Below are 22,335 nucleotides of genomic sequence, written 5' to 3' on the forward strand. Positions count from 1 at the left end.
TGTAAGCAGGGCTTTTAGCAGTCCTAGTGAGTGTCACTGACCTCCTCAGCGTATTGTGTATGCGTGGTTTCTCCCCATTCCCGCAGGAAGATGAGCTAATCCAGTCGGAGAATTCTGCCTCCATCTTCAACACTCTCTCGGACATCCCGTCTCAGATCGAGGATGCGGAGGTGCTGCTGCGGGAGGCCATGCGTGTTGCTGGCTCGCTGACAGACATGGCAGTGGAGACCCAGCGCCGCAAGCACCTGGCTTACCTCATTGCTGACCAAGGGCAACTGCTCAACCCCAGCGCCGCCGTCAATAATCTATCCAAGGTGGGTGCATGGAGCCCTGCACATCTGGGCTGTTAGGGGCTGTGGATCCCCTTCATGACACTGCCTTATGGGCTAGCTGGCCATCCACCCATATAACACTCTGTTAGCATGAGGCCACCCTGCATTAGCAGGCTTCAGCTCCATGATAAACTTCCCTTCTCTCACCTCCCCAGGGAGGGAGAGTGAGAGTGCTAGGACTGTGATAGGAATGTGACCACATGTACAGTTCTCACTGCCAGGAGGCCATGCTACCAGACCTCCCACACCTGCCACAGCCAGCCCACGCAAGAGGAATCTCAGCAGCTGGCTAAGCACTAAACACTGCCTTTCACTCTTTCCGTGGAATGAATGAATTTTGTGTTGCAATAGATCCATGGGTCATCTCCTGTTCTCCCCCTCACCAGCCAGTGCTTGGCTGTTTTTGTGCTTTGTTCAATCCTGTTCTGAGTGTTCCTGATGGTAACCATCCACCCTTAGATTAATCCACAGCCTGATAGATCCCACTGCTGGTCCTCTTGCTCAGGCCTGGTCTACACTCGGGGGGGAGTCGAACTAAGGTACGCAACTTCAGCTATGCGAATAGCGTAGCTGAAGTCGAACTACCTTAGTTCGAACTACTTACCCGTCCTCACGGCGCGGGATCGAAGTCTGCGGCTCCCCCGTCGACTCCGCCACTGCCGTTCGCGGTGGTGGAGTTCCGGAGTCGACGGGAGCGCGTTCGGAGTTCGATATATCGTGTCTAGATGAGACGCGATATATCGAACTCCGAGAAGTCGATTGCTACCCGCCAATCTGGGCGGATAGTATGGATGTACCCTCAGAGTGGTCTGGTTACTGCCCATTCTGTCTGGGGCCACTCCGAACAGTTCCCCTCTCTCCTTGCCGTGTACACCCCTCAGAAACTTGCTGACGGTCTCTGTATCTCCTTGCCCTACTCTAGCCCCTATATGCCAATCTATATGTGTTTAGTTCTTCTAATGTCTCCTTACGAGTCCATTTTGTCTCACTCCTCCCCCCCCCCCCCCCTTCAGATTGTGCGGCGCAGGACCCAGCGCAGGAAATCTGGCATCACCTCGTTGCTTTTCGGTGAGTACAAGTGTGTTCCTTGCATGTTGTGATGGTGCTATCAGGGTGGAGGGTGAAAGAAGAGTCTGGAGGCAGAGGAGTGGCTGGGCACGGGGAAATGGAGTGGGTGAACATTCCTGCAGCAACAAGAGAAGGTAAAGCAAGGGAAGAGATTGAATGAGGAGGAGAGAAGGGAGTTGGAACTTGCTGAGTCTGCACTCCCCAAAACGGAGGGAAGAAGCAGACTTTTCCTGATAGCCCAGGAAGGAGTGTGCTTTGGTCTTTAGCCCTTAACCTTCTTGCTGCAGGTCCAGCCACCCCCAAAATATGAAGCCATTTAGGACAGGAATATTCAAAGTCCCTCTTTTTACTCTTGGGGGAATTCTGTGCCACTGCGCATGTGCAGAATTTGTCCCCTGCAGATTTCTTTGCTTCCCCACAGAAAAATGACTTTCTGATGGGGAAGCAAAGGGAAGCCACAAGAGGGGTCGTACAACCTTCCCCAGCATTATGCTTCGGGTGCCCAGGGTAGCCAGCCAGAGAGGTAAATCATTGTGGGGCAGGAGGCAGGACTGGGGAAGACTTGGCTGGGCTGGGGAGGATGGGACTTCCCCTTCCCCTGCGTGGCTTCTGGGGCTGTTGGACCCACCCCCAGATTTCTCCCCCAGCTGTAGGTAGCTCTGCAAACTGCCCCCCTCCTCCCCTGTGCATGCTTTCTGCACCCATCGCTCCTCAGCTGCAGGGGGAGGGATCACTACAAGGAGCTGCTCCCCCATCCGCCCAACCCCCATGCATCCAGACCCTCCCGCCAAGCCTCACTCCCCCCGCACCCAGAACCCCACCTGAGAAGCCCCACTCCCCCTGCACCTGGACCACCCCGACAAGCCACCCTACCGAGTCCCAACCAGCCGTACCTGGATCCCTGCCCCACTCTCCCAGTATCTAGACCCCCCACTGAGCTCCCCACACCCAGACCCCCCCACTGAGCTCTAACCTCCCCCACTGAGCACCAGCCCCCCTCACTTCCCTGCAGAGTCCCATTAATGTTGCACCCAGAACCCTCCCACAAGACCTTGTGCATCCAGATCCCCCACGCACACCCAGATCCCCCACTGAGCTGCCTGCACCCAGATTGCCCCACACAGAACCCTCTCAACTCACACCTGGATCCCCCCACGCTAAGCCCTCCATACTTGGATCCTGCCTTGCTGAGCCTGCCTGCCCACACCTGGTGCACCTGGCATGGAGGGGCAGGGCCTTGGGGGTGTTTCTCAGACAGGCCTGGTCCTTGCGCTGTGTCAGGGCTGGGTGCAGCCTCACCGCTGAGTCCGGGGGGAGGAGTGGGGGGAGCTGCACAGTGATCTCCCACCTCTGTGCAGCCAGTGGCCTGTGCTCTCCAATGCCATGCTGGAGCCTCCACATTTATTTGACAAATAAAATTTGCAGAATTTTAAAATACTGTGCACAGAATTTTTAATTTTTTGGCTCAGAATGCCCTCAGGAGTATCCTTTGGAGACTTACAGTGCAACCCATGACTGTCCATACCCCCATCCTCATCTGTGATCTCTACTCTGGACACTTTCACGTTTTCATTTTCATTGCGGGTGATCTCACCCAGTCTGTAACATTGAGGAAACCATTGGCACAAGTAAAGGGTAGCATTATGCATACATTTCAAAATACACACCATATGGGGTAGCAGACTTCCCTCATAAGAAATAGATCCTCCAGAAAGTACAATATCTTATCCCAGGGCAGATTTTTGGGTGGGACGAAGATTGAAAAAAAATTAGGAATGGTGTTTTTAGGGCCAAAACGTTTCCCCCTGTCATTAATTTAGTGAAAGTTTTCCTGACTTTTCTCCTGGCTCATCATGTCTCCAGAATGGCCTGGCTGTGAAACTCTGAACTCATGTTGTGTTGGCCTTGCTGAGGAAAGTGCCTTTAGTATTTTGTCAGGTTAATGGGGAACTACAAGCTTGTACAGTCTTGCATTTAAAAAAAATACAGTGAAGGATGTTAAGTTTGCAAAGTCAAGCACTCACTGGTTAGGAAATGGCAGAATGAATGTTACCTGTGCAACTTAAATCTGGGCCTCTTGTGCATATGCTTTATGATACAGTTTTGAAATACAAGTTCATGTACAATCATCATAGGACCCTGCCTTATTCAGTGCACAGAATGGATGATGCTCACTTTGATTGAGCAGACACTCAATATTTTGTTTTCTCCTCATTGGTGTGTGTGTGGTCCTGGGTTTTATTTACTGCACACTGTTCAAACCCTGCTCTGAAGATAGAGCTATTAATTTCCTTACAGGCTTTTCTCTGGTGGTGTTTGCTTTAGCATCTGAGTATTTCACAAGCTCTAACGAACTTATCTCCACAACATCCCTGTGAGAGGAGTAGGTGTTATCCTCATGTTACAGATGGAGAACTCAGGCACAAAGACATTAATGTCAAAAGTATCCACTAATTGGGTGCCCAATTTGAGATGTCTGTAGCCTAATCCTTCAGCGGGATTAGCATTATAGCGCTTTATATGTTCAAAGCACAACTCCCATTGACTTCAGTGGCAGCTGGGGAGTGCTCAGCACTTCTGCGCTTCAGACTACACTTGCAAGTTAGAGCGCATTAAAGCAGCCCCGGGCGCCCTAACTCCTGAGGTGTCCACACTGGCAAGGCACTTAAAGCACCTGGACTCTGCAGCTGGAGCGCGCCTGGTAATCCACATCCATGAGAAACATAAAGCTTGCTGCACCCTGGCCGAAATGTCCGGGCATCAGTGTGGACAAGGTGTTGCATTACTGCTCTCTGATTGGCCTCCGGAAAAGTCCCATAATCCCCTGAAGTCAAGTGGCCACTCTTCTCATTGTTTTGGAATTGGCTGTAGGAATGTGGATATCCCCTTTCAAAGCTCCGTTTCTGACAGCCGGCTGCTTATCTGCTCTGGGACAAAGCAAACCATTACTGTGGAATGCTGCTCTTGTGAGTGTGTGTGGGTGTGGCGGAGGGAAGGGGGGGTCTGCTGCTGTCTGAACTTACAAGACAACTTGCTGACATGCTCTCAGCCGCCCAAAACACACTATCTCTCCCCCAACATGCACACAACACACTCCCTGTCACACTCTGCCCCCATCCCCCATTTGAAAAGCACATAGCCACTTGCACACTGGGATAGCTACCACAATGCACTGCTCTTTGTGGCGTTGCAAGAGCTGCTAAGGTGGCCACGCCAGTGTGCATGCAGCTGACAGTGTAAACACATGGCAGCATTTTCCCTGCTGCGGTCTCTGAAGGCTGGTTTAACTCCCGGCGCTCTACATCTGCAAGTGTAGCCAAGCCCCAGGAGTCTCGGGTCAGGCACCCAGAAAAAGAGGAACACACAGTTAGTGAAAAGTTATTGTTTAAGGGTGGGATTCACAAAGGAACCTAGGTCCCAGTTCAAGCTCTACTGCAATCCACAAAACTCCTACCCAACTCAGGCAGTGTTTACATTTTCAGAGTAAAAGTTCCCTTGGTGCCTACGTTCCTTTCTCTGAGCGTGTGTGCTGCTGCCTCCCGCTAGGCGTCCAGATGCATATCTTGTGGTTCAGCCCCAGAGCGATTCACAAACCAGGGGAGATAGGTGTTCAGCCACCAAAGTTGTGTGCCGGGCCTGATCCAGTAGGCATGCTCAGAGGCCACCTACCAGATCAGGTCCCATTCAAAATAAAGGAGGAGCCTGATGATGGTGGTGCCAGTGCCCACCTTATAACTTACAGTGCAGTGGTTAGACCACTTGCCTGGGAGGTAGGAGACCCAAGTCCAATTCCCCCCCTCTCGGCCAGAGGGGGAGAGAGGATTTGAACAGGCGCCTCCTACTTCTCAGGAGAGCCCTTTAACAACTGAGCTAAGAGACATTCCGATGTGGGCTCCCTCCATCTCTCCTGCAGAAGCTCTTTCAGTTTGGAAAACTAATGAAAGAGTGGCTGGAGCAGGGAGCCTGGCCCCTCAGTCTCCCATCTCCCAGGTGGGTGCCCTGCCCACTGGACTAAAGAGCCATTCTCTCTCTCTCTCTCTCTCTCGCCTATGACTGTTTATGTATTTATGCATCACTACATCAGCAGCGGCAGGGTTTAGTACACACCTTTCTTGTTGGCATCTCCCATTGCCTAGCTTTGGTGACTTCCCACCGAGTGTGCTGGTTTGTGTGGATCACATTCTTCGGTGCCTATCTATCTCTATTCATGGTATAGTCAGCCCCGGCCCCTGGCTTGGCTTGGTGGGTTGCAATGCTGTTCTTGTGATTTTCCAGCACCTAAAAGGTAGGCGTCGTGAAGCTTAGCATCTCAACGCCTATGGCCCTTCGTGGATCCCACCCTGAGGGTATGGCTACACTTACAGCTGTACAGGGTTGGGAGTTACAGCTGTCTTCGTACAGCTGTGTAGGGAAAGCGCTGGTGTGTGGCCACACTCACAGCTACCAGCGCTGCAGTGTGGCCACATTTGCAGCATTTGCAGCGCTGTTGGGAGTGGTGCATTATGGGCAGCTATCCCAGTGTTCAAGTGGCAGCAACGTGCTTTTCAAAAGAGGGGGGTGGAGTGTGACAGGGAGTGGGGGAGAGAGAGAGAGTGGATTTTTGGAGCCGACACTGTGTGTCAGCTCCCTGCCTTGCAAAGCCTGCCTTGCAAATTCTGTGTCAGCGCCCTGCCTTGCAAAATCTGAACTTTTCCTCGACCCCTCATTCACTCTGAACTGCAAATAGCCTGCAGACCAGATAAGCAGCTGCTCCAACGGACTCCCTTTCTTCCCCCCCCCCCCCCCGCTGCTGTTTCTCTCCTCAAGCAAACACTAGCTGTAGACATTCATCCCCCTGCCTGCTTCATTCACAGCAAACAGTAGCTGTGTTTGTTTTTTAGATAAGCAGCTCCCGGAGCCCCGAGTTCACAACAAAACAAAGAGAGGCATCATAACAAAACAAAGAGAGTAATTAGTTTAAAGCATTCTGGGATATCTCCTAATACCCTGGAGGCCAATAACAGCACTGGTGTGTGGCCACACTTGACGAGCAGCGCTGCATCACCAGCGCTGCACTCGTTATACCCCAAGCAGACCAGGTGTACAGCCAGCGCTGCAGCCAGGGAGTTGCAGCGCTGGATGTGCCTTGCAGGTGTGGACAGTTACTAAGTTACAGCGCTGTAAAGCCTCCACCAGCGCTGCAACTCTCCAGTGTAGCCAAGCCCTGAGTGACTTGCCCAGCATCACATAGGAACTCTGCGGTAGAGGCAAGGAGAGAATCCAGTTCCCCAGAGCAGCATTTAAACTGCCTAAATCACAAGTATTTTCCTGCAGTTCTCCACCTCATTCATTACCCACCTTTCAACAACCTCAAAAAATGAGGCAGAGAACCTACAGATAACAGCCTCCTTTCACTACACAACCCTGATTAATTTCCTGAGCACTGTGTCCATTCAGTGCATTGAATGGAGCAGAGGTCCTGTGGAAATAAGAGTAGTGATCATGAGATTAAAGACTGAATCATGGTGCATATGCACAATGGGGCCAAATTAAGATTGCACGGGAAACCTTAATTCTGGCATTTCCTATCTTGAGAGCTTGATTTTGCAAGCTTAACTTTCTTTTAATGTAATTTTTTTGTATGTAATTTCCTATGCTTTTTAAAAAAAGCAAACTGAAAAACCAGAAATTTTATCTTGTGAAACCATATTGGCACCTACATGGTTCTTCAGCAGTGTTAGAATCTTTTGATCCGCCAGACAGACCTGTCACTTGAGCTAACAGTACCTTATAGCAGTAGTAGGCTGTTATCCTGGGTGGGGCAGCACTACAGGTGGATGAGGTGCATATTTTGCCAGTGGGTTTCACAGCTGTTTTCTGACAGTAGAGAAATGTTGAGACTCAGGATTCCATTCCAGGTTCTGAGGTGAGTGTAATCTAGTGGTTACAGACACTTCTGCCCCAGTCACAGTTCCTCCCCCCAAGTTCCTAGTACCAGTCCCATCACCCACAAGTCCAGAACCTCTGTCCTTTGTATTCCTGTCAGGCTGCATCCTGGATGCCACCAGGGGGAGCACTGAGAGCACACTGAGAGCACTGAGGCTCCCTGCTTTTGGTTCCTGTGCTTGGTGCCAGGTGGTCCCCAGCAGCTGGGAGTCCTGCTCAGCCCTGGTATCCCAGCGATAGGAGCAAGCTCAGTGCAGAGAGAGTCTTTGGAGAATTTAGCTACCAAATTCTAACACGTCTCAGCTGCGCATGTGTGAATTGAGACTTTCAAAGGCCAAATTTGAGAGAATTTTCATGGGGATGGCAAGAGACACATCCCTGGCACCAGGGCAACCCCCAGCCAAATTTCAAATCCCTGCTCCAGAGCAGGGAGGTGCCTCAGCTTCTCAACAAAATGGTGGTATGGGTTTGTTTTTTTTTAACATGGACAAAATGTGTTTTCCCGTGTCTTGTTCTCAAAATGGCTAAACCAATTTTGCTGAAATTTTCCAAAAAAAATCAACCCGAGGCAGACCCTCGGCATGTGGAAAATTTCAGCCTGATTGAACGGTTAAAGTTTAGCAAATTTATAACCAACTGAAAACAAGGTTGTGTGACACTCCCATAAGACCCTACTATAGGCTCTGCTATCTGCGCTGCCTATAATATAGGGCCTTTGGTGGGGTGTGTACATGCCCCACATTAAGGCAGGCAGGGAAATGGTTGATGAGGGCTCATTTAGGGCCTGCTCCTGCTCCCTCGGAGTCAGTGGGAGTGTTAACAGTGACTTGGATGGGAGCAGGGCCAGACCCTTGGTGCAGGGGGATAGAGAGGAGGCAGTGGAAGGGCCCTGAGGAGCAAAGGAAGTGCACACAGTCCCTGTCTTTTCCCTGCCCAGGAAGTGCACAGACAGCGAGGGGGAGCTGAGCAACTGGCCCTCTTCAGATGGGGTCAGACAGCTTACGAGCGTCTGTCTCAACTGAGAACGGTCTGTTTTCTCCTGGATCCTACTGACCTCCCCTTTGTTGGCAGGGGGAAAAGGAGGCTGAATCCAGCCCCAGTCCTGGTCCCCTGTGTGCTTGGCGTAGAGGTGCTTGGGCTTAGGGTGACAGGGATGCAGTATTTTATTTCTCTCCCTCCCCTCATACTGCCCCCTTTCCTGTTAGCCATGAGTGGGGCCCAGATGTTCAGGTGGGGTCAGAGCAACGGTTACAGTCTTGACCAGAGGGAGCTGTTGTAATTGTCTCTGCTCAGGCTGAGGAAGGGGACAGCCGCCTTTTTTCCCAGCATGGGATTGGGGGTTTCCTTTCTCTTCACCCCCGTGTGTCCCGCATTCCCAGGTGAAGATGATTTGGAGGCACTGAAGGCCAAGAACATCAAGCAGACGGAGCTGGTGGCTGACCTTCGTGAGGCGATCCTGCAGGTGGCACGGCACTTCCAGTGCGTGGATCCAAAGAACTGCAGCATTGTGAGTGGGGGCGCACTGCACAAGGCTAAACCTGGGTCCCTCATGCTGCATGGCCAAGGCTGGGTCCCCCTACCCCTAGCCCTGGAGAAGCTGCCGGATTTTCAGGGAGATCCCCCATGGGCAGGATCTGTGTGTTGCACATTGTCTGTCCCAGGTGGAGGGAAGGGAGCCATGCTTGATCCTGGAGCTAGCAGAGCTAATCTGTCCACTGGGTGAGGGAGCAGAGAGTGGTACTGAACATGGGAGAGCATCCCAGCACATCTAGTCACCTTCTTACTGCTCGTCTGTGCTTCTCTTCCGCACAAACTCAGGACCTGACTCCGGATTACACCATGGAGAGCCACCAGCGGGACCATGAAAACTACGTGGCATGTTCCCAGAACCGCCGGCGCCGAGCCAAGGCACTGCTGGATTTCGAGCGCCATGATGACGACGAGCTGGGCTTCCGCAAGAACGACATCATCACAGTACGAGGGCTGGAGGGGGACAGAATCCCGCGGTGTGATACACCCTCTCTGCCCCCTTTCAGAGAGGGCATGTTACAGGCGCCCACCTCGAGCCACCACGTGGGGCGAGTGTTTCATCCCCCTTAGAGCCCTCTCCCTGGGGAGTCAGGCTGGGGTGTCCCTCCCAGAGCCCTGTGCTGGGTTGCTGGTTATGCAGTCTGCGGCTGGGGTTCTGGCTGATCCAGGCAGGACACAGAATTCCTTTGGGAACGCTTGCCGCCTCCTGCTGGAACTGGTTAGTGGGTCACCCTGGCTGTCAGAAATCCCCCCCTGGGCACCACCTCCTTACACCCCAGGGTGGGCGAGGGAGGAAGGAAAGCGAGCGAGCGAGAAGCTGCTGCTCTGAATAGCTGTCAGATGTGGGGTGTGTTGTGCTGGCAGCATCGTCCTGCGCCCGCATGGTGGGTAGAGCTAGGCTTTCACCCTCATGTATTGTGGGTCCCACAGAACCACCACTGGGGAAGAAAAAGGGAGGAGGGGTTGGCACAGTGGCTGGTCATCATTTAACTCCTCTTCTCCCACCCTCAGGAACTCCTGCCTCTTGCCCAGGGTGCCTGCATAACCCATAGCGGCCCTAGAGCCCCATCTAGTGGCTGAACCACATAAAGAGACTGCTACAGCGGCTGAGCTCGTGGACTTGGTCCTGTAGCTCAGATGGGAGAGGCTTACGCTTTTAGATTCAGGGTCCCAGGTTCAGTCCTCACAAAGACCCCGGCTACGGGTGTTGTTACTCCTGTCTCTGGTGTCTGGGCAGCACCCGCCTGTAATGAAAGTTGGTTGGTGACTTGAATTTCAGTCAGTCGGTCCCCCTGTCGACCTCTGATGGTTGAGAAGAAAGTGATTCCTTGCCCCACATGCACATACTCACTCTCTCTGAGGTGACACTGTTTCCATGGCAATACATCCCAGCTGTCCCGGGTGGGATGTGTGGAGAGGGAAAGCCTGACTGCACCGGTGCCAGCCCCTTTTTGCCTCCTTGCTCTCGTTCCATGGCCCCTGTGAGTCAGGGTTTGTGTCTCTCTCCAATCGCTTACTCTCCTCTTCGTTCTTTCAGATCATATCCCAAAAGGACGAGCACTGTTGGGTGGGGGAGCTAAATGGACTGAGAGGTGAGAACAGACAAGGCTGGTGGGTGAGGGTGGGCTATGGGAAAGATGGTTGGAGGGGCTCCAGAGACGGGGAGGAGAGTGGAATTGCTAATGTTCCACAGATGCTGCTGCCCTCAGCGATGGCTCTGGCATCTCTGCCCTCCCTGTCTCAGGGAGCTGTGTGGGTTTGCCTTTCATTTGAGTTCCTGCCCATATAGCCAAAGGCTCTGCTGAGCCCCATTGGGGAACTGCCTGGGAATGCACATCTCACCCTGTGCATGGCTAGCAGGAGAGAGGGGTGTGGAGGTGGGATGGGGGCACAGCTCCTTGCTAGGTTTGCTCATTATTCCCAGCAGATGCAATAACTGAGGTGCACTTTCACAGTCAGGGTGAGGATGGGTGGGGGCTGCTCTGAAGCATGGGAGCTGGTGCTGTCTGTGGTGCTTGTAGGGAGAATGGCCCTCAATGACATCAGGCTTGCAGCTGTTTGGATTTCCTGACACACACTGAGAGGCTCCAATGCTGTTTGTCTTCTTCTCCAGGCTGGGCCCACAGGCCCCTCCAGGGCACAAAGGAACCCACCTCTTTTCTCCTCCTCCCCCAGGACCTGCAGCCAGTCTGGGTTTTCATTCATGTCCATGTGAGGGTTTCCTGATGTCTCAGGCTCACCCTTTGTCTCCTCTTTCTAGGTTGGTTTCCTGCAAAATTTGTGGAGGTCTTGGATGAACGGAGCAAAGAGGTAAAAATTCCTGTATTTTGTAGGTCACCTTGCAAACCCCACTGACCTTCTTACCAACACCCATGCGTGTCTTCCCTGCTGCCATCACTCCTCCTGGCTCTCCGTGTTTATATGCCACTTTTCCTCTGCCCCACTGGCAGGATGTAGCATAATAGTGTGGTCAGATGGTGGTAGTTTCCTTGGGCATTCGCCGAATGTTTACCCACAAGATGGTGGGAGATGGAGATCCACAGGTGGAATGGGAGGGAGTCTTGTGCAGTGACTGAGGTCCCTACAGCCACAGTCTGGCTCAAGGAGAGCCCAAGAGGTGACATCCTGCAAATGTTGCAAAATATGAATCTTTCTGTAGCCCGTCCCACCCCAGAGTCTGTGTTTCACAGCCCTGAGGGAATGAGACATACACCCCCTGTGATGGCCCTGTGAGATAGGGAAGTCTCTTCTCCTTCCCCATTACAGATAGGAGTCTGAGGCACAGAGTGATGGATTGACTTGTCAAAGGTCACACAGGCAGTCTGTGCAGAGCCAAAGAAATAAGTCCCACATCTTCTGACCCAGAGTCAATGGTGTTAACCTCATGAGCATCCTTTCAGGGGCTCTGCGGATGCCTGGCTTCCCTGCCTGGAGAGAGGTGTATGGGCTGCATTGGCCCCTGAGTGTGGCCGGGGTAGGAATTAGCTCTGTGAGTGTGAGAGAGCCCTCGGCTGTGGTCAGTGAGAGCATGGGGAGGGGGCCCTGCCAAGAGCTAAGTCTTGATGGATCCAGCCTCGCTCCCCACAGACCTGCTAGTCCGGATGTTGGTACAACCCAGCAAACCAAGTTCTGCGCTCAGGCACCAGCTTCCGTTCCCTGGGGCTGTTGGCTCTGAGTGGGGTAGGGGAGTGTCTAGAGTGGGTGACGAAAGGAGATGGAGGAGTCTGGGTGGGAGGCCTGTCTGGAGAAGAGGTATGGCTCTGTGTCCCCACCCCACAGCTCTCTGCTCTGGGGGGCTGTCTCCCTCTCTAAGAGGCTAAGAGCTAATTCCTTTCATTCCTCAGTACTCCGTTGCTGGCGACGACTCGGTCACAGAGGGGGTGACAGACTTGGTCCGAGGGACACTCTGTCCAGCACTGAAGTCTATATTTGAGCATGGGTTAAAGAAGCCGTCCCTACTGGGGGGGCCCTGCCACCCCTGGCTGTTTATCGAAGAGGTGAGAATGGCACTTGGGGACAGGGGAACAACGGGGAGGGGATGTGGGGATAGCGGGGCTCTGGTCCAGCAGGACTACAGGAACACAGCCTTCTCTCAGCTTTCTTCCCTGCTGGGCACCTGGGGGTCTGTCCCGCTTCTGCTGCGGGGGGCGGGGTGCTGCTGCTGGAGGTTCTGTATGTGAGGACGGGGGTGCTATCCACGGCCTGTAGCTCTGACTGCATCCTCTTCCCCTCAGGCTGCTGGACGGGAGGTGGAACGAGACTTCGACTCGGTGTACTCCCGCCTCGTGCTCTGTAAGACTTACAGGTGAGGCTGCTCTAGTCGTACTGACAGGTTTGCATCCTCCTGCCCAAGTCCTCCTTGTCAAACCTGCGCTCCTCTCTCCCGCCTGGAAAGGTCGTTCTTTCCCTCTGGGTCATGACACGTTCCCTCTTCTGAATGGGCAGGGCCCTGCACTGCCCTGCCTGGGACTGCTAGTGGAGCCATGCTGACATAGACTGCACATTGGACTGACAGGTGGTTCTTGTCCCTAAAAACCCCAGTTCCTGTATGGCTGTGGCTGTATCTCAGCCCCTAGCAGTAGCCAGCATCGGGAGCCCCAGTCCCCTGGTGGCAGTAGCTGAGCTGGGTGTTTCTCCGAGCAGCGTGGGTCCCATCTCTGGGGTGCGCTTCTGTCAGGCAGTGTCTTGCCCCAGTCGGCAGATAGCTCTGTGAGGTAAGCTGGGTTTCTGCTTTGGTTTTGTAGGCTGGATGAAGATGGAAAAGTTCTGACTCCAGAGGAACTGCTTTATCGGGTGAGTACCTTGCCCTGCCCGCACAGGGGCTAGATTAGGGTTGCCAGTTTTGGTTGGATGTATTCTTGGAGATTTCATCACATGACATAATCTTTAATTCCTGGAGTTCCAGGCCAAATCTGCCAGACCCACCTCTGCACCTTCGCCAGCTCTCAGCCTCTCCCAGCAAGAGCCCAGAGCTACTCCCAGCAGGTGGCGCTGTAGGGAAGGCTACTGGAGCTGTGGCTCTGGTGACCTCTACAGGGAGTGGTAAAGAGAGCTCTGGGATGGCACTGAGCAAACGGGAACTGCAGGGAGAGCGTGCACTAGGCTATGTAGCTGTAGTGACTCTCCATGTGGGAGCCCCCCGTGGAACGTAGTAACCGCCTCCTCCCGCCCAGCAGGCAGTGCAGTCCGTGAACATGACGCACGACGCTGCGCACGCTCAGATGGACGTGAAGCTTCGCTCCCTCATCTGCGTTGGACTCAAGTGAGTCGTTCAGCCCGTTTCCTTGGGTGTTGCTTCGGTGATGAACTTGGGGCGGGATGGGAGTGAGTAGAGAGGCGGGACGGTGAGGGGCTGGGGCCAGGTTGGGTGGGCGGGATCTGGGAGGGGCAGCCAGGGGGCTGCAGGGTGCTTGGAGCCAGCTGGGTCAAGCTGGGAAGCAGTAGTTATTTTAGTCTCCTCCCCCACACAGCTAGAGTCAGCAAGCTCTGTCCTCCCCCAGGGGGCCACTAGGGATATAAATATTGGTTAAAAAAGTTAACCAGTTAACTGTTAACCGTTGTTGTTCCAGCAGCGGGGCAGCAGGGGCTGGGGCCCAGCGTGGCCGAGGCTGCTCCAGCCCACCCAGCACGGCCGGGGGCAGTGTCCTGCCGGCACAGCGTGGCCGGGGCCAGCCGTGGGGGTTAATGGTTAAGTTCTGGTTAACAGTCAGCCTAATGCTTACAGGTTAACCGTTTAACCTTTTACATCCCTAGTGGCCACCACCAGGAGCCAGTACCTTATTTTCAGGTACACTTGACCCAGACTCTCCCCTGAGGGAACAATTCCCTGGTGTCCTCCCTGTTGCTGTAGAGGAAGAGACTGATGGGCTGTGGTCAGGGGCTGGATGGGAATCACTGTGTCCCAGAGAGAGAGGCTACCCAGCCCTCTGATAACGGCCCTGGCTCCTAGTGACTCTTCCTCCTCCCTTCATGCAGTGAGCAGGTCCTGCACCTGTGGCTGGAGGTGCTGTGCTCGAGCCTGCAGACAGTGGAGAAATGGTTCCATCCCTGGTCTTTCCTGCGCAGTCCTGGCTGGGTGCAGATCAAGTGTGAGCTCAGGTGAGTACGGCCCCCCCACCCCACCCCGTGCTCAACCACGTGCTGCAGCGCCCTCCTGGCCTTTGCAGACCCCTCACTATTGAGCATTCGGCTGGTTGTCGTGCTGCAGCAGGCAGGTGGGCTGCCGTTTGTGTAACCTGCCACAATAACCATTCGTGTCACACCCACCTCCTCACACACTTGTGGGGATTTCCTCCTAAACACCCCAGAGCAGCAGCTGCTGTTTACAGTGTTTGGCATGAATGGGACTCTCTCTCTCTCTCTCACTTTCTGATCAAGAGCAGGGCCTGGTGAGGGTATGTGTGGGAAGCAGCATCTACACACAGGGCTGCTGCTCTCAGGCCTCTAGCTGCTTTCCACTGAGCCTGCTGTAATGGAGCAGCCGCCAAAGCCCCTCCCTGCTCTGAGGACCCACATTCCCCAGAGTCTAGCACAGGGGTGGGCAAACTACAGCCCGCAGGCCTTACCCGGCCCATCAGACCATTTAATCTGGCCCTCAGCTCCCACCAGGGAGTAGGGTCGGGGGCTTGCCCCACTCCATGCAGCTCCCAGGAAGCAGCCAGCATGACCCCCCCCCCCACCCATCAGCTCCTATGTAGTACATGGAGGTGTGGCCAGGCAGTTCTGTTCACTGCCCCGTCTGCAGGCACCGCCCTGTAGCTCCCATTGGCCGCAGTTCCCGGCCAATAGGAGCTGCAGGGGCGGTGCCTGTAGATGGGGCAGCGCGCAGAGCCGCCTGGCCACGCCTCGGAGCTGGAGGGGGGGAACATGCTTCCAGGAGCTGCTTGCGGTAAGTGCCGCGTGGAGCCTGCACCCCTGACATCCCCCTCCAACCCTCTGAACCCATTGCTCCCAGTCTGGAGCCCCCTCCCACACCCCAAACCCCTCATCCTCAGTCCCACCCCAGAGCTCTCACCCCCACCCCACCCCAACCTGGAGCCCTCTCCCGCACTCCGAACTCCTCATTTCTGGCCCCACCCCAGAGCCCGCAACCCCAGGCGGAGCCCTCAATCCCTCCTGCACCCCTACCCACAATTCCATGAGCATTCATGGCCCACCATACAATTTCCATACCCCGATGTGGCCCACGCTTGGTCTAGCACCTCGTGGGGCTGGGCAGTGTGAATCCAGCAGGGAGGAGCAGCTGCTGACAGTGCCTGTACTGGGATCTGGTAGAGAGATGATTTGTTCCCCAAAGGCTCAGCCAGGAGGGGTTACCGGCCGCAGGCTCAGCGACTGGAGGCCTAGATGAGGGTCAGCCATCAAGCCAGCCAGAGGACCAAGACCCAGTTTAAATGGCGAGATGGTGGGGGAACTTGGCTTCAGTCTAGTGGCAGAGCTGAAGCAAACTGAATAGCTTCTCTCCTTCCCCATCCACACCTGCCCTGCTGGGGGAGCAGCAGGTGGGCTTGGGCTTCCCCACCCGCAGCACTCCTGTTCCCTCCAACACTGCCCGGGAGGAGGGGAAATGAACCAGTTCCTGGGTGCTCTGCTGCTGGCTCAGGGACCAGCTCCAGGCCAAGCCTGTGTCAGGGACACACCTTCCATCACTGCCGCTGCCACCTCCCGTCTTCCTGCTGGAAATGGCTTTTGCCTTTCACCGGCCTGTTACTTCCATCCCCCTTCACCCAGGCTGGAGTGCGACAGGATCCCATCCTAGGAGCTGGCAGCCGGCCTGGAGCAGCTACGGTGTTACCATGGCTGCAGCTCAGGGTCCCACATTCTCCTTGGGAAGTTCTTGAAGCAGGGGGAGTGGATTCCCTTGTAGAGGCAGCAGTTGTCTGCATGTAGCTGCTTCTTTGCTCCTAATGCCACCCCCCCTGCATCCCACCCTGCTCACCGTCAGGACGTGAGAGCAGGTTCCATTGTAAACTCCAACCATGCAACAAAACGGCCCAGCTGATGGGACACTGTATGGCGAGAACTTTCCAGCCCTGACTGGGGCTCAGCTGGCCAAGTGCCGAGAGGCCATGTGTGAACAAGGAGAGTCCTCGCTGGGTGAGGCTGAGCCTGCCGGGGCACAGGTGGGATGCACTGTGAGGAGCTGTTGCCCTGTAATGAAGGATTTGCCATGAACACCTTTACCAGCCCCCTGGGTTTGGTACGGACTGGGCGGGGAGGGGGCAAAGCGAGCTCAGGGAGGGGGCCCTGAGGAGCTGTCGAGGAATGAGTGAGCACCTGCAAAACTCTAGTCCCAGCACTGCTGCGCCTTGGCCAGCTCACTGACGCTCAGTTTCTCCATCGGGACCGGGGGGTGGGGGAGAAAGCTCAGTGCTCTCCAGCCTCCCCTCGCTTGCCCCCAGCTGCCTGCAGAAGGGTTTGAGGATCAGCTCCCAGGCTTCTGTTTGACACTGGGGTGAGCTCAGCTGCCTCTGTTTCTCTCAAGGTCTGTGTGTGGTGAGAATCCTGGCCCTGGGGGGTGGGGGCAGGGCCAAATGAAGGTATTCCAGTGCTTGAGGGTTCCCCTCTGCTCTGGGCCCACTCACCATCTAGAGTGGCAATGGTGAGCGGGGGTCCCCACTTCCTGTCCCAGAGAGGTGGGGGGAAGCAGTCGTAGAAGCCCACAGTGTATATTGGGTTGGTCTGGGCCTGCTACACCCTCCTCCTCCTATCACATGTAGTCCTCTGCTGGGTGGTGGGGGCAGGGCCCTAGAGCAGTGGATGTTGTTAACTTCCCATTGAGATGCATGGGACAGTTCACACCTCTCTGAACTGTTGTTTCAGGCTGCCTGCAGACTCAGGCAGACATCTCTGCATCCGTTGCAATTAGGTCGTGTTTTCAAGCTTTTTTCCACAGCCTGAGGGCTAGAAATATCTCTTTTTCTAATAAAAGCTGCAAGTCTGCTACAGTCACATGGCAGGGATGATTTTGTAAGGGCATAACCATTGCCTTGTTGTATTGCAGGGTCCTCTCCAGATTTGCATTCAGTCTCTCTCAGGACTGGGAACTTCCTATTAAGAGAGAGGTGAGTGACCAGGCTGAGAGTGGGCCTGGACCCCCCACGCTCCAAGAGTAGCCTGCCCTCCCCATTTCCTGGCATGTTGAACAGCACTTTATTCAAGGCACCTTGATGCAAATTGACATTGAACTTGATGCCTGGTTGTCTCCCTGCCCTGTGAGCCAAGGAACACTCCCTTCCCAGTGGAGCAGCCTCCGCCTGGGTCTGAGTCTAGCAGAGCCAGGGCGAGGCCCCTCAGCTGCATGGGATCCTGCAGTGTGATGGGTTGCCGATCTCCTGAGAATCACCAAATCAACTTCTGTCCTCCTGGTGGGGTTAGTGGGGGTGGAGTAAACTGCAGGCTCTTCCCACACCAGTTCTTATTCATATCCCAAAGGGAATGCCTTCTCTGCTTGCTTCCTCCTCGCTTGGCTAAGAGAGTGAGCACTGGACCCCTGGAGAACAAGGTTCTGACTCATTCAGCTGCACCAGCAGCGAAGGGCCAGGGGCAGGTGGTCTCCCTGAGCACCAGTTACCTGTTCCCTCCATACCCCAACCAGAGTGCAGGGTTGAGACGCTGGGCCTGGTAGGGGAGAGAGCAAGTGGAGGGGGACAGCAGCTGCATAGAGAAGTCACTTCCCTTCTCCCCCACCTGCAGTGGTAGAGTCCGATGGCACCTGCATATGGCTGCTTAGTGACTCTTGGCCCTTTCCTGTCCTCCTGCAGGAGAAGGAGAAGACGCCGCTGAAGGAAGGAGTGCAGGACATGCTGGTGAAGCACCATCTCTTCAGCTGGGACATAGATGGCTGACCCCGCCCACTGCAGACCTTCTAGACTGCCACACTCAACACACACACTCCTCCCTCCCCTACCCGTGGCTGCTCTCAGCCCAGCTGAAGCGACAGCCTCTCCAGCTCAGCCGGGCACTTCACCCCAGGCACTGGGTGGCTGGAGGGCTGTGTGTGGTCTTGCAGGCAGAAATCCTTCCCCCAGCCTGTGCAGGACACCCCGCACCAGCTGCCCAGCTCTCAGTCCCATGTGTTCCCTTGTCCCCCAGCTGTAAGCCCTGCTCGGAGAGGAGGGGGGACTCCACCGGCCAGATCTCTAGCTTCCTTTTTGGCCCACCCTGCTGCTCCTGGGAGAGGGTTCTTAATCTGCCTCATAGCCCCTCTCCCTACTGTCCTAGGGGTAGTGAGCAGATCTGTGTGTCTGTCCAACATTTCCAAGTGCCGCTGGAGCCCAGAATGTGAGGGCAGCAGGTGAAGAGAGAACTCCCCCCGGGTGCTTGATAACTGCAGGGTCCATTGAAGGGGGAGGCTGAGGAATGCACAGAACCACTGGCTGACCTGGGCTTCCCTGTCTCTTGTGCTTTGGAAGCCTCCCTTGGTGAAAAATCTTTTGTCTTGTTGCCCTAGCAGTGTAAGGGACGGATGGGGGTGCTGACAAGATGTGCCTAAGGGAGCAGCCAGTTACCAACTATAACTGCCTTAGGGGATGGGGCTTTTTCTCAAAAGTGTGGAGGCAAGCCCCAGTTCTCCCCTAGCCGGAGGGAGCATCATGCTGTTGTTTTAGCCTCTACCTGCGTTACTTTAAATTAACCAAAAAGATGTAAATGATCTCTAGACATATCTCTATATTTTGGCATCATCTTAGCTCAGGAAGTGGGTTCAGGCCTGAGCTGGCTCAGGGAGACTAACTCAGCTCCTGCCCTGTGGGAAGAGGCTGAGGCCTATAAGCTGGGAGTGGAGCATCACTACTGCTGTAGGGTGGCTCTGCTCCATGGTGTCTGTGACTTTAGCAATGAAAGCACTTGTTTGTGAGCACAAACTACTCATGAAATAACACTAGATTCTTACTTTCCTTCAGTCTTTGGGGTTGTAAATAAAGTGCATCTTGGGAGAGCTTTGGTGGTTTTCTCCAGCAGGGTTTGGGGTGGTGAGTGAACCTTCCTTTGATTTGCTATTGCAGGTCTCTGTGGGATTTAAGCTGGATGCCTGCTCTCTGAGCTCCTGGAGGGAAAGAGGAATCCTTTACAGGAGCAGGGAATTAGTCTTTATCTCACTCAGTGACCCTGAAATCACCTCATCTCTTTTCTCCCTGTTTCCAACTGAAATGGGTCTTAATCCTTATGGCTTGGTTTGGAATTTAGCTAATAGGAGAAGGCTGCACTGTGCGGTGGGATTTATAGGCACACAGAATTGCATCCCCACACCCGCAGGGAAGGGTGCCCCTCTGTGTTGCAGAACAGAATATTCAGTTGTGGCTATGGCATTAGTGCCAATTCTACAGTGCAACAGTAGGGCTAGGAAAGACGAGGTCAAGCCTGGCTTCTTGACTAAAGCAGGTGTCAGAACCAGCAGCACATTGCCCTAGTGAGAGCATGGTGGGATGGGATATTCAGGACACTTCTAATGGTGACACAAGTCAACAACAGCGTTTTAAACTGTACAAGTAAAAATCACATCCCTGGGGACTTAGCAGTGTAAAAAGACACAGCAGGAAAAGCCGTTCTGCACTTTTTCGTCTGTCATGCAGTTAAAAAAAAAATAAAGGTTCTTGGCAAGGCAACCATGTGCCTCAGCATAGAGGAGTGGGGAAGAGGGACTGTCTCAAAACAGAGTTCAGGGCTGAAGGCAGTTAAGAGGTAAGGTGCCCTTTATACTTCCAGGAGGGAAGCAAAGAAAACAGGAGAACCTTGCTTGACAGCTCTTTAGGAATTGTGCTCTCCTGTGTCCTAAACCCAACTGATAGCAACCTTGAGAAGGTTGGAGACAACTTGGAGCAGATATGGATGAGCACAGGGCATGCAGGCCTGTTTCTATTCAAGTGCTATTCTAACAGGAATGGTTCCATTTGCAGGACACCTGCTCCTGGGGGAAGCTCCACTGGAGGATGTGTATGCACCATATACTCTTGACCAGCGACTGTAAATATCAGTGTTGCAGTGCCACACCTGGAGCTCCAGGTGATGGCACACAGGGAGGTGTAGACCCACTGCTGCTCCAGTTCCTGCTCATGAAACCTGGCAGACTCTGCCCCTGAGGGGAAGAAGAGCAGGAGGTAGAACACCCTGACACACAAAACATCTTGAAGAACTCACAGCTAGGTAGCCTCTCTATGACTGGAGGGGTGCTCCAGTGTAGGAGCTTCCCAAGCAGTAGGTCAACAAGGAGGTGGGTGGTGAATTGAAGAGCTGTCACCCCACGTCATGTCAGTTCTGGATGCAGGTCTGCTGGTGTAATGTTTGACAAATGTGTGAACCAAGGAGCAGGTTGCAGCCCTGCAGCTTTCTGAGATGGCGATGGCTATAGCAGTGGACTGAGCCTTCACTTGCTGAGGGGGATATTTCACAGCAAATCAAGATACAATCAAACCCTCTTGGACAGGCTTAGGGGAAATCCGCTAACCTCTTATCCTTTTCACCAAGGATGCAAAGAGCCTTAAGACTGGCAGGGTAGATGGCAAGGGCCCTACTTACAACTAATGTTTGGAGACAAGCTTCCTCCCTCAAAGTGGGGGCTTAGCCATTTGCTGGTATTTTATCCTATCTTGGTTGGTGTGAAATTCCAACAAGTCTTTAGGGAGGACTCAAGGACTGGGGGGGCACAGCATGACCTTGTTGTGCTAGCACGTAGTGGATCTGTCATGAGCCCCGCGTTCTCGCATTCTGAGCTGACGACGCTCAGAAGTAAGTCTTGAGGCTGAGACAGCAGGGAGTTTGCAACTGCTGGTAAACCACTGAAGTATCTGTGTGAGGGGAGATGTACCAGTACCACAGCCATGCTGCACAGTTTACATAATACATGGCTGTGCTGTTGTCCAGCATTACTCTGCCAGAGGGGCCCTTTCGGTCATGAAGTGAGTGCTGACATGGGTAGTGGCCTTCCCTTAGTTCCAGGATGTTGAGTTGGAGTGATGGCTCATGTGAGGACCATTTTTCCCTGTGCTGTGGCACCCCACCCAAAAAAGGCATCCCGTGTGAAGATTTTTTGAGGGTGGCAGACTGGGATTTCCACACCAACCTTCAGAGGATCTTTCCACCTAAGAGGCTAGTACTCAGGAAGGCATAGTGACGTGTTTGGGGCATACATAATCCTTAGCAAGGCCTGACCCTCTGCAATGCAGCCTTGCATCTGGCATAATGAATGTGGAGGCCAACATGGCCTAGGAGTTGTATGTAGGGAAGTCCAAGTGGTTTTCTGTGGCTTTCAGTGCCCTTGAGGTGGGCATCTTGAGCTTAGATGCATCTGCTAGAGGTGTCAAATAGTACCAAGCAAGGTACTTCTTGAGTAGGTGGTGGTAGGCCAGGCCAGGCCAGGGTCTCTGGCAGAAGGAAGTGGCTTTCTTCTTTCAGAGGCCTTCAGCGTGAACCTGAGTCTGGCGGGCACTGGTATGGCCTGAGAGATTGAGGCTGATGTTAAGGGGAGTGTTCCTTGAGGAGGAGTTTCAGTCTCACCCCTCTATCCTTGTGAGACCCGCCATTAAACCCCCAGGCAGACTTTACACTTGGATGGGACATGAGATTTTGTGAGGCACCACAGACACCTATAGGTCCTATCACTATAAGGAAAAGACCTGTGGCAGCTCTGGCAGGGCTGGAACCTTGGAGTTTTAAGCATAATCTGGGTAAGTGCCATAGACCACAAAGGCTGAAGGGGCAAGAATTTCAGAGTGCTCTGCCCCCCCCAACAAGTTGTGCAGCAACTAAGAGGAAAAAACCCAAACCTAATAGGCTAGGAAGCTGCTGTCAATGCAGTTCCTCCCGCTTGAGCTGCAGCAGTTAAGTGGAGTGGTGATGGGTCATCTGGGAGCACAAGACCCTGCACTTCACAAGCACTCACCCACCAACCCAGTTATTTACAATCGCTGGTCAAGAGTACAGAGCCCCCATAAGGGCACATAACTGGATCTCCAACTCCCAACCAGAGGGCAGCACCCTCCCC

At 54.0% G+C, this 22,335-nt stretch overlaps 1 protein-coding gene across 4 annotated transcripts in view; it reads left to right on the plus strand.

Annotated features, from left to right (window-relative positions):
* Positions 1 to 21,324, plus strand: part of SGSM3 (small G protein signaling modulator 3) — a 58,991-nt gene extending 37,667 nt beyond the window's left edge. For all 4 annotated transcript variants that reach the window (XM_039489462.1, XM_039489468.1, XM_039489465.1 and 1 more), the window contains exons 10-22: positions 87 to 314; positions 1,346 to 1,400; positions 8,705 to 8,832; positions 9,144 to 9,299; positions 10,393 to 10,447; positions 11,116 to 11,165; positions 12,200 to 12,352; positions 12,590 to 12,660; positions 13,100 to 13,148; positions 13,532 to 13,617; positions 14,331 to 14,453; positions 17,359 to 17,419; positions 18,119 to 21,324. In XM_039489462.1, the coding sequence (XP_039345396.1) occupies positions 87 to 314; positions 1,346 to 1,400; positions 8,705 to 8,832; positions 9,144 to 9,299; positions 10,393 to 10,447; positions 11,116 to 11,165; positions 12,200 to 12,352; positions 12,590 to 12,660; positions 13,100 to 13,148; positions 13,532 to 13,617; positions 14,331 to 14,453; positions 17,359 to 17,419; positions 18,119 to 18,202 (1,299 nt within the window). In that variant the 3' untranslated portion in view covers positions 18,203 to 21,324. The remainder of the gene's footprint in view (positions 1 to 86; positions 315 to 1,345; positions 1,401 to 8,704; positions 8,833 to 9,143; positions 9,300 to 10,392; positions 10,448 to 11,115; positions 11,166 to 12,199; positions 12,353 to 12,589; positions 12,661 to 13,099; positions 13,149 to 13,531; positions 13,618 to 14,330; positions 14,454 to 17,358; positions 17,420 to 18,118) is intronic.
* The last annotated feature ends 1,011 nt before the right edge of the window (positions 21,325 to 22,335 follow it).

Source organism: Mauremys reevesii, linkage group 1 (assembly GCF_016161935.1).
Source record: "Mauremys reevesii isolate NIE-2019 linkage group 1, ASM1616193v1, whole genome shotgun sequence".
Classification (NCBI taxonomy): Eukaryota; Metazoa; Chordata; order Testudines; family Geoemydidae; genus Mauremys; species Mauremys reevesii.